Source organism: Trichosurus vulpecula, chromosome 1 (assembly GCF_011100635.1).
Source record: "Trichosurus vulpecula isolate mTriVul1 chromosome 1, mTriVul1.pri, whole genome shotgun sequence".
Lineage (NCBI taxonomy): Eukaryota > Metazoa > Chordata > Mammalia > Diprotodontia > Phalangeridae > Trichosurus > Trichosurus vulpecula.
Window position 1 is genome coordinate 58,727,392 of NC_050573.1, and position 16,615 is coordinate 58,744,006.

Below are 16,615 nucleotides of genomic sequence, written 5' to 3' on the forward strand. Positions count from 1 at the left end.
ATTGAGTTGCAAATTTTCTTTCCATTTTTACCCTCCCCCCCCACCCTAAGATGGCATATATTTTGATTGCCCCTTTCCCCAGTCTGCCCTCCCTTCTATCACCCCACTCCCCGCCTTTCCCCTTACTTTCTTGTAGGGCAAGATAGATTTCTGTACCCCATTGCCTGTATATCTTATTTCCCAGTTGCATGTAAAAACAACTTTTTCTTTTAAACATTTGTTTTTAGAACTTTGAGTTCCAAATTCTCTCCCTTCTTCCCTCCTCACCCACCCTCCTTCAGAAGGCCAGCAATAGGCCACACGTGTTAGCTTTCTTTTAAGAAGGGTTTATCATGTGCCAAATATTTGCCAGAAACCGTTAGGCACTGGGGTATAAAGACTGAATTGTTTTTGCTGTTAATGAACTTAGGTGGCACAGTGGATGGAGTACCATTTAAGAATCAGGAAGATCTGAATTCAAATTTAGCCTCAGACACTTACTAGCTGTGTGGCCTTGGTCAAGTCAGTTTTACCTCTGCCTAAGTTTCCTTACCTATATTTTTTAAAGAAAGGAATAATGATAGGACTATCTCCAGAGTTTTTAGGAGGCTCTGTAGTGACAGTATTTAAGGAATGCTTTGCAAACCTCTAAGTGTTGTGTAAATGGTGGCTGCTCTTATGGAATATGGTGATTTGGTGGGGAATATGCCTTGCTCCTGGGGAGTGTGGATGCAGGATTTGTAGCTCTCATTTGGAGGGCTTCAGCCCTAACCCTCTGAGTTTGTTTTCCAACATCTAGCATAGTGACTGCTTGCTAGGGAGATTAGGCTGACCCTTTGCTTGTTGTAAAAAATGGATCAGGTAAATTGTTGTATTTGGCCCCTCGGTTGAATTCCGTGATTGGATGACTTCATAGGCAGCTACGAAATGGAATAAATGCATATCGTGTTGTTGAAGAGAGGACAGTTGGATTTTTAAGTCTGTGGCCTGGCATTTATTTTTTAAGAGTTTCCTTTTCCCAAGCTAACGCAGACTCTTCCAAACCTGGTACCTGACATTAAGCTTATTGGCCTCCCAGCGCCTCTGGAGTCATCTTTTGAGATGTGAACATTGGTATGACGAATCAGCTGGTAATCTGACAATTACGTCCTCAGCTGAATGTTTTAACAATTGGTATTTGAGTGAAGCTGTATTAATGGGGAGGACATCCATTTCTTTTATTAAAATGACCATTTGCCACTTACCTTTAGACCCTGTATCAGTTGCTAGAATATTTTCTGCTTAATGGTTAAACATTTCTCAGTTGGGAATACATAGGATGTGTGTTTCTCCTGGCAGCTTTTTTTAAATTCACAGTTTCGGCGGGAAATGTAATGTGTTTTGGTATTTGAAAAGCCCTCCAAACATCCCCTGTGGCTTGGACAAGATGCCACATTTTGGAGACTTGGATTCTTGCCGCTAGTTATTTTTAAATTAAACAGGGCTCTAAAAATAACTGTACTTTTCCAGGCAGAATGGACTTTTTTTTTTTTTGAGCCAAGTATTTTGGCTTTGGTAGGGGTGTGTGTGTGTGTGTGTGTGTGTGTGTGTGTGTGTGTGTGTGTGTTAGTTATGGCAACCACAAACTGTCAAATAGCAAAAGGACTGCTCATGTACTATTAATGGGAAAGATATCCAGGGCAAAGCTATCTTTGGATTTTTATTGCCTTAAATTCTTATAGTTATTTCTATATTAAGTCTATATTCTATATTCTGTATTAATTCTATAGTTATTTCCCCTTGAGTACTTTATAATCCCAAGGGCAAAAATCCAGCACAGCCCCCACATCTGTTAGTGCAGATTGTTTCCCAAATATATAGTTTCACCTTTTTTGCTCAGAGGAGAAATTATATTTACTTATTAGTTCTCTGGAATCATTACAAATGTTCATAGCATACTTATTTTTAGATTTCATTCTTTATATTATCATTGTGTATATTGTCTTCCACTGTGTTCCTCACTCTGGGTCACCTGCTTCTAAGTTCCTTTTCACCAGAATTTCCTACAGCAGTCATTGGGCATCTTGTGCTCTTGTTTACTGTGCTCTGCATGTTCAGGCCCGAGGTTTCTCTCTGTATGCTCCACATACACTTTTTGCCCGCAAATAAATATATTGATGTAAAGGAAAAGTCTTTATCCTTTCCCCCTCAAGATCAGTGCCTAGGTATGGATCTCTCTCTCAGAGGGGATGGGCATTTCTGTCTGTTTCTTGTTGTGAATCCAAATGGCAGGATGTTGGAACCATTTCAGCGCTCCCAATGAGCATTCGTGGTGTGACTTGTTGTTAAGTCATGGTGACGTCGACCACATCCAGCTGCTCTTTCATAATTGGTTGTAGGTGGATATGAAGAAAGAGTTTTTAAAAGAAGAAAGATTGGTTCAGGTCACTAATAATAACAGTTACTCAGACCATGCAGATTCACAGAAGGTGGAAATTAACATGGTAGAATCTGTGGAAAGACAGACATGCTGGCGTGGGCTTGGCGACACTGTGAGTGGCCTTCATTAACCATTGTAGAGAGGATTTGGAATCATGTAAAGAAAGACTGTCTTCTTTAAGACAAGCTAAATTTAGATAATGGCATTTTTATAACTCTTTAAGGTTTGCAAAGTGCTTTAAAAATGTTTTTTTAAACAATCCCAGGAAGTAGGTGCCATTATTCCCATTTGACAGATGAGGAAACCAACGTCTCAAACCCTGCCAAGATCACACAGCTGGATGCGTCTTAGGCTGGATTCAGACTTCTTGACTCCATGTCTGCTGCTACTCCTTGTGCCTTCTAGCTGCTTGTATTTAGAAAATCCTGGGTGCTTGTGGGTGTCCTAAGGAGGGAGTGTAAGGAAGGCCCATTTCGAATGCATTTCAAAGATGTGTCTTAGAATTGGTTCACTCCTTTATTCTTTTCTAAGAATTTTAAGTATTGTGCGGTATATATTTTGGAATAGATTGCTCTTTTTATCTAGGTCACAGTGGCAGCTAATTTTTATATGTATTTATGTATGTGATATATATATATATATATATATATATATATATATTTGTATATATGTATAAATATACACATGCATCATATATTGACGTTTATTGAGTACATTGCTTTATTTATTGACCTTATTTTTTGCAAGCTGTTTCTATATTATTGCGCAAAGTTGGGAATGTCATCTGAGTTTTTGCTCCACTATCTTGCTAGTTTTTAAAAGTAAGGGTTTTTTTGGATGTTTTCTGTTTTTTTATCATCATAGTTTTCCTCAGTATCCTTCTTCCTCTTCCTTCCAGAGAGCTATCCCATATAACAAGTAGTAGTTTTTTTTAACAGAGAAAAAAAAGTCAGCCCAATTAATTAGCACATTGAAAATATCCAAAAATTACGCGCACTATGTGTCCCGCTGTTGACCTTCCATCTCTCTGAAGGGGAGAGTTGGGCAGAGGGAAGATGCTTCATATTTTTTCATTTTAGTCTTGCTTGGTTTTTTATGCTTTTGTTAAATTCCCCCTTTTAAAAAATGTGTTTTTGTTCTTTCCATTTCCATTGCTCTATTCATGATCTATATTGTTTTCTTGGCTCTGCTTACTTTATTCTTCTCAGTTCGTATAGATCCTTCCACGATTCTGTATTCATCACATGTATCGTTTGTTACTGCACAGTAATATTCCATTACATTCATGTACCACAATTTCTTTTGCTGTTCTCCATTTGTTTCTGTTTCTAATTCTTTGCTATCACAAAAAGTACCACTATATTTTTAATATATTTGGGGGCTTTTTTATTAATAGCTTTCTTGGGTATAAGCCTAGCAATGGAGTCTCTGGTCCAGACAGTATAGACGTTTTAATTGTTTTATTTGCACAATTCCAATTTGCCTTCTAAAATTTTTTTTAACCATTTCATAGTGCTACCAACAATGTATTAGTGTGCCTATTATTCCTCAGCTCCTCTAACGTTGAATATTCACATTTTTTAAATCACCTGTGTCACTTTGCAGAATGCAAGGTAAAACCTCATGATTTCTAATTTTTTCTGTTATAATTAATTTCATGATATTCAGCCTTATTGCTCTTTTGGGGTTAGGAAATTTAAATTCAGAATAGCAGGAACACAGAATTAATATACTAAGAGTGGCAGTTTCTTAGAGCATTTCATTCTATTACAGTTCAAGGTAGAAGCCCTATCTGGTGGCAGGAAAAGAATAATATTTTGGTATAAATTTTGGTTTGGGTGACGTTTTTGCATATGACAAGGATTTTGCTGGAAAAGAGCTTGTGCTTGTTGCGAAAAATTAACCATTTATAGCAGCATAGTTGCAAATGACTTTAGGGATGATCTAGATAGAAACTAACCTCATCATTCTTCTGATATGATAAGAGCATGTCATGGCGCTGAACTGGAAGAAATAAATTTGGATCGTGAATCCAGATATGAATGAATTAATGGAGAAGTACAATACTTAAAAGCTCCCTCATTTATTTTTTATTGTTGTCTGCCAGCTCCCAATCTTCAAAGGAGTGATTGAAAACATTAGATTTAGATGGGGGAGGTCTAAGCTCAGCCCTTGGCTGTCTGAGATCTGTGTGCTTTTTGATAAGGCCCTTCTCATTCCTGAGTCTTGGTTTCCTCATTGGTAAGATTTTTTAGTTTAAATCCTTGGATCTGTTCTTTGCGGTCACCTTTTCTACACATTAGTAGAATTAGGCATTTGTCAATACTTGCAAAAAAAAAATCCCAATACAAAAGCAGAGGAGAAGTATTTCCTCTGTGTCTAGTTTTAGCCATTTAGCCCTCATTTTGCAAATGAGGAAACTGAGGCTTAGAAAAGTAACTCAGCTAATTTACTAATCCTGAGTCTGGATTTGAATTCAGGTCTTCTTGACTCCGGTTCTAGGCCTCTACTATGCCATGCTTACTCTCTATATCCACAATGATAACAACAGTAGTAATCACTAAAATTGATAGAATGCTCTTTGGTTTGCAAAGTCTTTTGGGAAATTTCATTGAACTTCCTAATCTCCCTGTGAGGTAGATAGATGCTCTTTTTGTCCCTATTTCATTTGTCTGGGAACCAAGGCTGACGAGGTTAGTTGATTCACTGGGAGTAACACTGCTAGTGAGTGACAGGATTCCGCTTCAGGCTTTCCTAGTTCCCTCCTCCATGCCATCTATCTAGTAGGTATATGGTCCGCCAGCATGTTCCATGTGCCAGGTTCTTTCTTAGGTACTGGTAGTAGCCTGTCAGTTCATCGAGAGTAAGGACTGGGTCCTTTGCCATTTGTTGGATCCCCAGAGCCTGATGCTTAGTAAACACTAAATAAATGTTTAACTCACTGAGTCCAGAGTGTCTGCCCTCGTGGGGCTGATATGATACATACATAAGAATATGCAAGGAAAAATGGGCATGTAGCAGGGCTGATCAGGAAAGGCTTCATAGAGATGGTGGGAGAATTTTGAAGGAAATAGAGCTTTCCAAGAGCTTCAGGAGAAAAAGGAGCACATGGCCTGTGTCTATATATGTCAGGTTAGATATCAGGACAGAGACGTAACTATTGGATGGAACTGAAAAGGCTTTAAGTGTTGAAGTGTTCTGGTGAAGTGGTGTAATGGGAAATAAGTTTTGGAAAACGAGGCTGGGACCAGATTGTGAACAGGTTTCAATGCCAAGGCACATGTGCATCATCGTGGAGGCCAAGGGGAGCCAGTGACTGTTATTGAGCAGGGCAGGTAAGAAAAGCAGTCTGGAGTCCAGACTGAGTGAGTCTGAGGACCTTGTTGCAGTGTAGGTCTGCAGCTGAATTAGTGAAGAATCTTTGATCTGTGACTGACATCTTTCAACATCGATTTGAGACCCAGACTCACTAAGCTTAATTTTGCCTTGGAAGGGATTTTGTGAGTTAGTCACTCCATTACTTGTGAAGCATTAATGGGAGTCATCTTACCATTAAAACGCAGCTTAAGCCTAAAATGTCGTTACTAATACTTTACTCTGGTATTTAGGCTCAAGGCTGCCAGAGACAATTATATTTAATTTATCCTTAATCCATGTCAAAGCCCTTTTTAGCTTGGAGAGAGATGTCCAAACTGATATGTATGTCACTTATGTCTGTCTGCCAGAGACATGACAATTTAAGGAAACATTTATAGGACTCTTAAACAAGAAAAAAGATTTTTAACGTGCTAGAATTAGGCAACCAAGTCAATATGCTATCCTTCCTGGAATCTCCCTTTCACTTCAGGATTGAACTTAATTTCTTATGGAGTAGAGTGGGTCATATCCAATCATTACTGGTGTGATAGAGAGGAAACTTGGGTTAGAGATTTGGTTATCATCTCTATAATCCAGTTTTTCAGTGGGCTTTTTCCAGTGGACTTTATGGAAAAATATTATTTCCTAGTATTTTCAGTTTTTATTATAAATGGAATTTTAAATATTCCACATAATCTTTGTATATGGGCCATCAAGATCACTGATTGTTTGGAAAAAGTATTTCCTTTTATGCCTTATTGTAGTCCTCAATTTTTGACTTTGTTTTTTCCTTCTAAGAAGATTTTCAAGTTCCTCAGCAGAGGCGCCTACCACACATTGGGCATATGATAGTTGTCACTTAAATAGTTTGATTAAACCTAATTATTTTTTGTTGGGAGTGAGGATGTGTAGCAAGGAATAATCTTTTTCTTCCTTTTTTCCTTTCCTTTAGCTGGAAAGAGGTGACTTCCTTTCAGAAGAATGGCGGGAAAGAATTGCAAACACAAGGTATGACTAGTTCTGAAAATAGTTTAAATCTCTTAGCTCCTTAGGAAACCTTGTGGGTCTCTGTCCTCATTGGGGTCTTACTTTAGTTGGAAGGTCGTTATGACTGATAATTGTGCTTGACTTTCTTAGTGAATTCCTTCATAGCTCTTTATCATGGCCATTTCAAAGGAGAGTTAGAAGAATATCACATTCTTTTGGGGGTGGGGTGGTGGAGAGGGAGGGAATGAGTCAGTCCTTTTATTCATGTGGCTGAGGGGTCCTGTGTTGGGGTGAGGTGGACTGCGGACTGCAGGGCGGGGGAGGGGAGAGCTCTGCACCTTGGAGCACTCACAGGGCTGATTGTCTCATCGTTGGTGATTCACTCTGGAATGGAGAATCCTGGAGGGCAAAGACTGCCCTTGTAGCCTCCTGTGCACTGATGAATACTCATTGCATTGAGCTGTTCCTGTGCTCCTATGCAGAACCAGAAGAGACAGCTTTCCAGGGTTATCCCATTAAAAGTTCTCCAGGGGTGGCCCATTCAGCATTATGGTCTATTGTTCAATCCCACTCAGAGCAGGGAAGTTATTTCTCCAATTTTACCTAAATTTCACTTTGCCATTTAAATCCATTTGGTATAGATTTGTGCCAAAGAGGGCAACAGCAAGTCAGAGTCTTCATTAGCCTTTATCTTTAGCTTAAGCTGCTTTTAAGTAACTTGTTCTTTTTGTTTGTAGTGGCCATTTTTTCCATTCCCTTAATCATTTTTACTGTTTCCTTTGGGAATTTTGTCTCTAGCCCTCCCCTCTTCCCCTTGGAAAACCAGAATAGACCCTAGGATCCCCAGGGAGTAAAGGATAGGAGAATTAGGGTATAGGTCCATGTGGTCAGTGCCAGAGGTACCTCTTGTTAGGATGATGGGTTTTCTCTAGCTATACTTTAAGCAACTAACTCCTGTTCCATTACTGCATGTCTTAATCTTCCAGTGTTTCGGGAGCTTTTTAATAACACTGCCTTCTGATTCATATACATTTGGGGAAATATTTCCTGGACCCTGGCCTTTGTTTCCTGTGCTTTTAGCTTGTGGCCTTTTGCTGAAAATTTTCCTTAAGTATGTTTTGCACTTTACATTGAATTGGATCTCCTCATGGACATTTCATTTTGAAGTCAGTGTGGTGTAACTGAAGGCAGTGTGTTTCAAGGCACACAATTTGGACACAAATCTCACCTTTGCTTTGCTAGCTTTATGTTTTGGGGTCTCAGTAGTGTCCTTCTGAAGTGAGAGGATTGGTTGAACACTGACTAGATGAACATTCTCAGATTTTGTGATCTCAGGGCCTCTTTACACTCTTCAGAATTACTGAGCACTTCATAGAGCTTTTGTTTATGATATAATCTGTCGATATTTATAATTTATAATAAATTATTGATATTTACAAAATTGGAAACTGAAACATTTGTGTGAATATAGTTCCAACCCCACAGACCCCCTGAATCATACTTTGAGAACTACTGTATGTTCACTTCTAAATCCTATGCATTCTGCCATGTGAGCACATTATCGTGTATTGTTAAATTTTACCCTTTTAAAACGTGAAAGAAAAATTCACCTTTTTCCATCCCATCTCCCCCAGTAGAAAAGAAAAACAAACCCCTATAACAAATATGTGTAATGAAGGCAAATAAATTTACACATTTGCCATGTTTTTTAAAAAAGTCTTATTGATAGTAGTCATGATACTTATCAGTTTATATCATGATGTATGTGGCATGTATGTGCCTGTCTTCCAAGTTATTTCTATAAAGTGAAGTAATCTCAGTACCAGGTCTAAAAAAAGTTCCTATGTGCTTGACACTGAAGCATTGTTCACATTTTCACTTAACTAAGAACTAGATTCTGTATCTATTGGCATTAGCAAGGTAGCCATCAAAACTCAGGGTTTCTAAAGGTGTATATGACAAGGTGGAAGAGACATCAGAGAGGCAGGGGACTATGGGTGTGGGCATTGAATTTACTCTCAGTGCTTTGGTGATTAATCCATACCGTGGTATCACTGGGATATTGACACATACTTTGTTTTAGTATCTTCCTAAATATTTAAGGTTTAGTCTTTGGCATCAGCAAATTTGGGAACTCTCTGAAGGTGGGCATTACATATGGGAATTAGGTTTATTTATTTAGGAGAAAAAAAAGTTTTATTCCTAATAAAACACATTACCAATATGTAGAAGTATTCATTTTCTCAATTGGAGAAATGGAAGTTATTTGAAACTCTAAAGACTTGTTCAGAATGCTAGATCTCAACTCTAAGAACGTTTCCCAAGGAAAAATAATCAGCTGGATTTAAAATGTTATTTCTTGGCATGGAATTTTTTTTTCTTATTTGGACAAATCATGTTGTATGTTATTTCTTTCCCTTAATTTGTTTTGTGGCATAAGCAAACATTAAAAAAAATCTATCTCCTCCAAAGGCAATATAGTGACTAGATTCTCACACTTGGGATCTAGATGTCTCTTTTTCTACCTTGGCACTGATACTTGTGGCCCTTGGGAATCATGGACCAGTCACTTCTAAGGGATCCCAGTCTGGTCATCTAGAAACACGGCATAATTGTTGTCTTGCTTCCTTTGGATAGGGTTGAAGGAAGTGCTTCATAAGTCTTTAAAGCACTAGACAGATGAGTGCATTTTGGGGAGAGAGTCCCTTGTCTCCTGACCTTTTTTTAAACACTTTTTTTTTCTGGAATGTGAGCAACCGCTTGTTGGCTGCACCTTTCCTCTGCTTCTGTCATTGTCAGGGAATCATTATCACAATAAAGTAGCTTTTCAGTTTTGTTTTTAAAGTATTTATCCTGTCAAACTGGGGATGTCCACCTCTGAAAGGTGTCCTTCCAAGCACATGTTTACTAACTTGACACAAGGTTAAGAGTGAAGGGATCAGCTGACTCTTGCTGCAGGCCACTGGTACTCCTCAGTGAAGATGCTTCTCATTCCCAGGCCTTTTGTCTGCCATCCCTTCTATGCGCCTCTCTGTACACACTGTGGCCAGCTCCTCTGCTTTGGTCAAATGCTTTCAACCTGTTTACTGCTGAACAAAGTAAATGACACTCCAGTTAGAATTCAGGGAGCACAGACAATTCTATGGCTACTGTACATACGCTGAATCTAAACTTCATTAAGTTGTGCCCTAGGTGTCTAATGGTTCTTAGTTTCTTAAATTGGTGATGCCTTTGCTACTTTGCACCGGTAGCTGTAATTACTGTTAGGTACTGCATACTCCGGTTGTTAACGGTTTTGAATAAATTTTTTTTCCATTGGTAGAGAGTGATTTGCTAGTCCTTGGACTATTGAGAACTTCGTATTTTGGACCCCTTTGGTTTCTGTATCTCATTGTCATCAAAAGGCTGGAAAAGCCTAGGGGAAAAACCGTCAGGGCAACTGGAATTGGGTGTACAGAAGCTACTGACGTTGCCAGATTGCTCTGTGATCCCGTCACCATCTGGTTGTATTCAGTCTTGCTTCCAGCTCTCTCTCTTTTGCTTGTTATTCTGCATTGGGGAGTAGTCCTCTGTTTTGCACATGGCCAATGCTTTCCATGACAACTACTTGTTTCATCAGCTCTGGAGTCCTGGGACAGATCTTCCTCTGTGGTGTGCACCCAGTGATCTCCCTTCCCTCCCCCCACCCCATGACAAAACTGAAATAAAAGCTAACCCGTCAAAACCTAGTGGCCCTGTACAGGGACTTGGTTTAAGATGACTTTTGACAGTGGTCATCAGCTTAATTCTGTGAGTACTATCCTCTGTTTTATTCAAAGGATGAGCATATTTTTAATCTACTGCTCACAGATGAGGAAATGTGGGGTTTTTAGAGTCTGCCTGTATACAGCAGCCCCCCGTAAATACTTGTTCCTGAAGATATCTCCTGGCTTTCAGGTTCCCAGCACCTTTAATACCTTGAACTTCTCAAGCTCCTCCTCTACCATGCCAGCCATGCCATAATCCTGTGATAAGACCAAGCCACAGAATGGACGCTGAGTAGTTGGCAGAGGGCAGAATCTGGCCCTGAGAGTCCTGCAGGATCGAGTTAAGTGAGAAGGTGTGCTCTGGGAAAAGCCATTTGGTAATTAACCAAGGAGACCACTGGATGGGCTGAATTTCTAAAGTTTGCAATTCACAGTATTCCCATAGGATAAAATTCCCCTTTGGAAATGCTATTAGATATTGTATGTCCTTTTCAAATCATCCATCACCCTGATATCATTGCTGGCCTTCATTCCTGTGTTAAAATATGACCATTTCTTGTCCTGCCTCTTCTTTGCATTTGTCACATGAAGGGGAAGGGGGTGGGGGTGGGGGTGGGGATGGTTTTTTGGCTCTGTCGTTTACTATGCCCGATCTTCAGAACAGTCCTTTGTTCTTTGCTGACTTGATTTTCTTTCCTTCCTTTCTCTCGTTCTTTATTATTGTTCTGTTTGCTCATCACAGCTCATGATCCTGGTTATTGATACCTTGGGTTTGTTGGGGAGACTGGTCTGCCTTGTTAGACCTTCTTTTGATTAACATAACATCAAGATTTGAAAGAAAGGACTCTAGAAATTATAGTTTGTTGGATACATGCAGGATGGGGGTGGTGGTGGGGGAAGTAGTGATGCCAATGGGAGTACATCTTTGGTATAGTAGTACTTCCAGGATTGAAAATATACTTTATGCTGAAGTGTTTTAAGCTCTAAATGCAAAATTATAAGGATTTGGAAAAGGCTGTGCACTTGTAAAAATGTCATTTTTTCCCTTTTATAACCTTCAAAAAAACACTTCCTTTGCAGACTCCCAGCCATCTGAGGCTCTTACGGGGTTTGTTAGATGAGAGTGTGCCACCTTTTTAGTTGTGAGCAGAACTGGTGTCATTTCTCCCCTGCACTCATTCCCCCAGTTTCCATTGAGCAATATATATGGTTGAAATGATTCTCGAGCAATTAATGATAGATTGAATCAATCCTACTAATCATATGTGTTTTAACTTTTTTCCTTCTGGTTTACTGGTAGAGAAGTTGTCTTTTTTATAATCTGAAAATACTGCCTGTTAAGTTGGTGATAGTTTAGTATATAGATTACCTTGAACGCCCCTTTTGGAAGAGTCTTGTGAGATATTCAATGAGCCTTAGTGGGAATGACCCTTGGCAATGTTGTTGGAATGTTTATTCCCAGGGTCTGAACAGATAATGCTGCCATACAATGGTCGTCTGCATTTGCAGGAGTTAGGTTCTGATGCCGCTTCCCATCCCTGCAGTAGCTTTTACTTACTTGGCCAGTGTTTAAGAAACTGGACTGGCTCCATGAAAATGCCTGCCCCTGGGGAGCAGGCTGCTTTCTAAATTCTAATCTCTAACATTTTTCCATAGTTCCTTTTTCAAAAGGTGTTAAATATGCAAGCATTGTTTTATAGGAATTGAGAGATGGACATTTGAGAGGCTTTAAGGAAGAATTTTACTTTTTATTCTTCTAACTGGAGTATTGTCTTGCAGTGTTATTTTTGTGAATAATTTTGCCTTTGGTCCTGAGGTGGATCACCAACTGAAGGAGCGATTTGCTAACATGAAGGAAGGTAAGGCCTTTTCTTTCATCCTGCTTCTCTTCTTTCTCTCCCCTCAACTCTACCCCTCTTTTTCTTAAAACCAAACAAGGTCCTAGGCCTGGGAAGTGGTGGCTGCTTCTTATATGGTAAGAAATATAGAACCTCTTTGTGTATTTTTCAAAACCTTTGTCTTTTGGGCATTGAACATCCTTTTATGGCTATTGTTATGTCACTAAAAATACTTTCTTAAGGTGCTTTTTTAATATGGTTGGTGTATCTTCCATAAGTAGCTTGGCTAAACATCGTTATGTCATTAAACATCATAAATATTGGATTATGCTTAAAAGTTAACACTTTATTAGGAGTGTAGTTTAAAAAATTTAGTTTTCCAAGATCTTGTAACCTTGTTGCTGAATCTGACATACTTCCTGTTTGGTGATCAGTATGGAGTTCTTAACTTCTAGAATTATAAGAAAACAATTTTTTTAATCATGAAAATTACCTGTACATATCTTCCAAAATATTTATTGGAAACTTAATTGGTAGGAAGTTTGGATTTAAGGGATCTTTGGACCCCAGTGGAAGTATTATGGACCCCTTATAATCCTTAAGATGATTGGGGCTTACTGTGAAAATTACTACTAATCTTCAGTCATCCAAGAAAGATTCCCTTCTGTATAATCTCTACTATTTTTGACCACCACTTATGGCGATCACTGGTAACTTAAATGGAGTGTTCTTTTGACCAAAGCAATGTCATTCCCTGGCCCTTCTGAAATCAGCAGCCAGTTGCTTGCTTTGTTCATTGGAGTCTTCATGACCTCATCTCATTTGAAAGAGAGCACTGGATCCTGAATAAGTCCAGAGTAATCTTGTTGAGCTGAACCTAGTGTTTATATGCATTCCTGGTAGCAGTGCTGTATTGAGAGTCCATGGACTTCAGTATGAACCCTAGCTTTGCTTTTGGACATTCAGCATGTCCTAGCTAGAAGATGAGGCACTTGGGACTAGAGAACTGTCAAAATCCCTTCTTGCTTTAAATCCATGGGCCCTATATTTGGGTCAGGCTCCATTCAAAAGGGTCAGGCTCCCTCTGATAACAGAATCAGAATTGGAAGGTACTTGAGATACCACCTGGTTCAGCCAAGTGACTGCAGATGAATTCATCATCCACCTCGACCAGTGAAAGCCCAGTTAGATTAGGCGTAAGTCCCTCTCTAGGGTTCAAGGATAGGTCATAAAAATCACACAGGACAGGTCACTGGGTCCCTGGGTCCCTGGACTCTTTATAGGCTATACTTGATATGTTGTGAGATGTGTAAAATCAGTAGTCTGTAGGGGAGAGAGCACAGTCTGATTAAATGTGTGCAGTTCCCCATTCCCTTTTCTCACTTTTCTCACTTTTCTCCTACTCCTCAGGGTGGTTCTAGAGGTACAGAATAACTTGTTCAGTAATGGTCATTGTGGTGGGGGTAGTGCCTAGAGAGCTGGAATGCCCACATTCAAGTCCTTCCTCTTAAATATGCCTTGTATTGCTGGCAACCCTGAGCTGGGTAGATTGGCACCAGTGAGATCACATAGTCACCCCCTTTCCCCTTCCCTTCACAGTCACAGTTCACAGAGGGCATTTTTATTGACTTTCATTTGAACTCTGCTACCTGCAGGGCAGTGGTCATCACCTCTTCCCTACTTCTGGCTCACAAGTGAGAATCAACTGGGACCATTTATATGCTGGCTTGCACCAGTCCCGACCATTTTTCTTTGTATGTAGAGTTTACAGAACTGAGGTATAAATTTCCTTGGGAGTCTCAGCCGACACTTGGCCTTTGTTTTTTTTTTGTACAATATAAATCAATTTCTGTTGAGTTTTTTCTTCCTCTCCTTAGGAGGAGGGGAAATAGTATAGTGCATGAAATTGGGGGAGAAGCTCTGCTTAGTCTACATATGAACTCTCTTCTTTCTACTCCGTGCCCTTTACTCAAGCTAGTTTCTTGTACCTTGACTGTGAGGAGTTGAATTTTCAGGTGCATGAGACTTTAGTTTGCTGCGCATTAAAGGGTTCACCTAAGAACTTAATGTAAACTTAACTCTAGTACATTAGATGCCCTTTTCCACCCAGTTCCTGATACCTGACTTTCCCAGTACTTGCTTTGTAGCAAAAACTACGTAGCTTTAAAAATTGTAAAAGCTATTACAGTCTTTTCTCCTTTTAACTGTCCCAGTCTCTTGTCCAGTATTTTATCCCTGGGGGAACCAAGGAAAGGACATCGTTGTCATCCTGGATATCCACATTAAAAATGTACAACTTATAAAATCTTTGGATACGTACTTCTTTCCATTGAGAGAAAATGGTCCACCTTCTTCATGGTTGATGGGACATGTCCCATGCTGCATGATCTTTCCTCTGTTTGCCCATTGCATGGCTAGGTTTGGAAAAGCTTGTTTCCACTCTAGCTTTGACTCCAGATTTGGGTGATGGCTGACAGGGTTAGCACATATCCTGAAGTCCCTAACCACACTTGTTATATACTGCAGTAAGAGGTGATGTGGCATCAGAAGATGACTTTGCCAAATTACTTTGTCAGCTAGCCTCTCTGTAGGCAGCCTTTTCTCCTGTGTATTATGGCCCTCATTAGAAGTCGTGCTTGTATCCTGAGTGTGAGTTTTTGAGGCTTTTCCAGAGCCTGTATTGTATGACTTGAGTACCAGGGTGTTGGAGAGGGTAGTCAACCAGCCCCTGTCAAACTGCATTTCTCTTCTTGATCCCTCCAAATCCCACCCTGCCCATTGGGGAAAGGAGAGTGTGGTAGTATAGGTATGGCTTGGGAATTGGTGGTGCTCAGTGCAACTTGAATTTTTAGAAATAAGGTTTTAGAATTTTGTCGGCCTGTATCTTGTTGAATACCTGAGTGTCTCTTGTCAGCAATTCCCTTTTTCTCTTCCAACTATGTCATTCCTATTGTATTTTGTGACTTGATATAGTGATGATTTATCTTCGTGTTTCAGGTGGCAGAATCGTGTCCTCCAAACCTTTTGCACCTCTAAACTTTAGAATAAACAGTAGAAACTTGAGTGGTAAGAGTCTCTATTACATTATTAAGCTTTTTTTGTATGAATTATATGTTATTATATTGTTATATATAACTTGAGACCATCATAATCCATTAGAGGGAGTTAGTTGGAACAGCACAATAGACAGGAATTGCATGTAGAGTCTGGAAGACCTGAATTCAGATATGGCCTGGGCATTCCTAGCTGTGTGACCTTGCGCAAGTCACTTAATCTCTCAGTTTTCTCATCTATAAAATAGGGATAATAATAGATCTATTATTAGGTTTTGAGAGATCAAAATGAGAAACGCTGTTTAAATGCTAGCTATTGCTTTTCTCAGTTAACAGGTACTTTTTGGTATCTCTCATTTTGATAAATATTGACAACCTATAGACTTGTTCTTTTTTGTATTCAGATTCTATTCTTCTAAGGAGAAAATCTAGCAAAAATACTATCAACACATGTTAAAATGTGATTTAAAATAATCTATTTACACTGCTTTTCAAAGGAGAAATTAAAAAACTATAACTTCTATGAAATCTTTTATCGAACTGAAACTTACAGTTCAAGCACATGGTTAAGTGAAAAACAGGTAGCCCTGTACTGTTCACTGACTCAGGCCTATGTTTTCAGATTTTCTTGCCTACATTTAATCCCTACACCCCTTCCATATAAAGAACAAGCCCCTTGTTCATGGAATTCTTCTGGGCGCTGTATAATAAAGAATCACATAGGTGGCGCAGTGAGCAGAGCACTGGCCCTGGACAGGAGGACCTGAATTCAAATCCGGCCTCAGACACTTGACACACTTACTAGCTGTGTGACAAGTCACTTAACCCCAATTGCCCTGCCTTCCCCCCTCCAAAAACAAAAAAGTATCACAGGCATTGTTTCAAAATTTTCTTCACCTGTATTGTAAATCAAGCTGGAAAAATGTAAGCATTGCAGACCATACAGAGTAAAATTAAACCACAGGCAAGAGAAATTAATCATACTAAGTATCAGGGTGGGCAGTCATCCACGGCCAGAGCAGCTCTTCTCTCAGGAACTTTGGCTGCTGAGTTTCTGAAAGCTTGATAAGGCTGTTTCCCTCCTTTCTGTCTTTACCTGTTATAATCTCAATCCCCTCCCCCCCCCCCCCCCCCCCCCCCCCCCCCCCCCCCGCCGCTATCTCTCGGGGCAGGGCATCGGGTCAGTGCACAGAGGGCAAGAGCTTAGCTCTGGCTCCTGAATTGATCACAACTAAC

General features: G+C 39.7%; 1 protein-coding gene across 1 annotated transcript in view; it reads left to right on the top strand.

The window, feature by feature from the left end:
* Nucleotides 1–16,615, top strand: part of DOT1L (DOT1 like histone lysine methyltransferase) — a 111,357-nt gene that overhangs the window by 55,579 nt on the left and 39,163 nt on the right. The window contains exons 8-10 of the mRNA XM_036769475.1: nt 6,708–6,763; nt 12,268–12,347; nt 15,324–15,392. Coding sequence (XP_036625370.1) covers nt 6,708–6,763; nt 12,268–12,347; nt 15,324–15,392 — 205 coding nt within the window. The remainder of the gene's footprint in view (nt 1–6,707; nt 6,764–12,267; nt 12,348–15,323; nt 15,393–16,615) is intronic.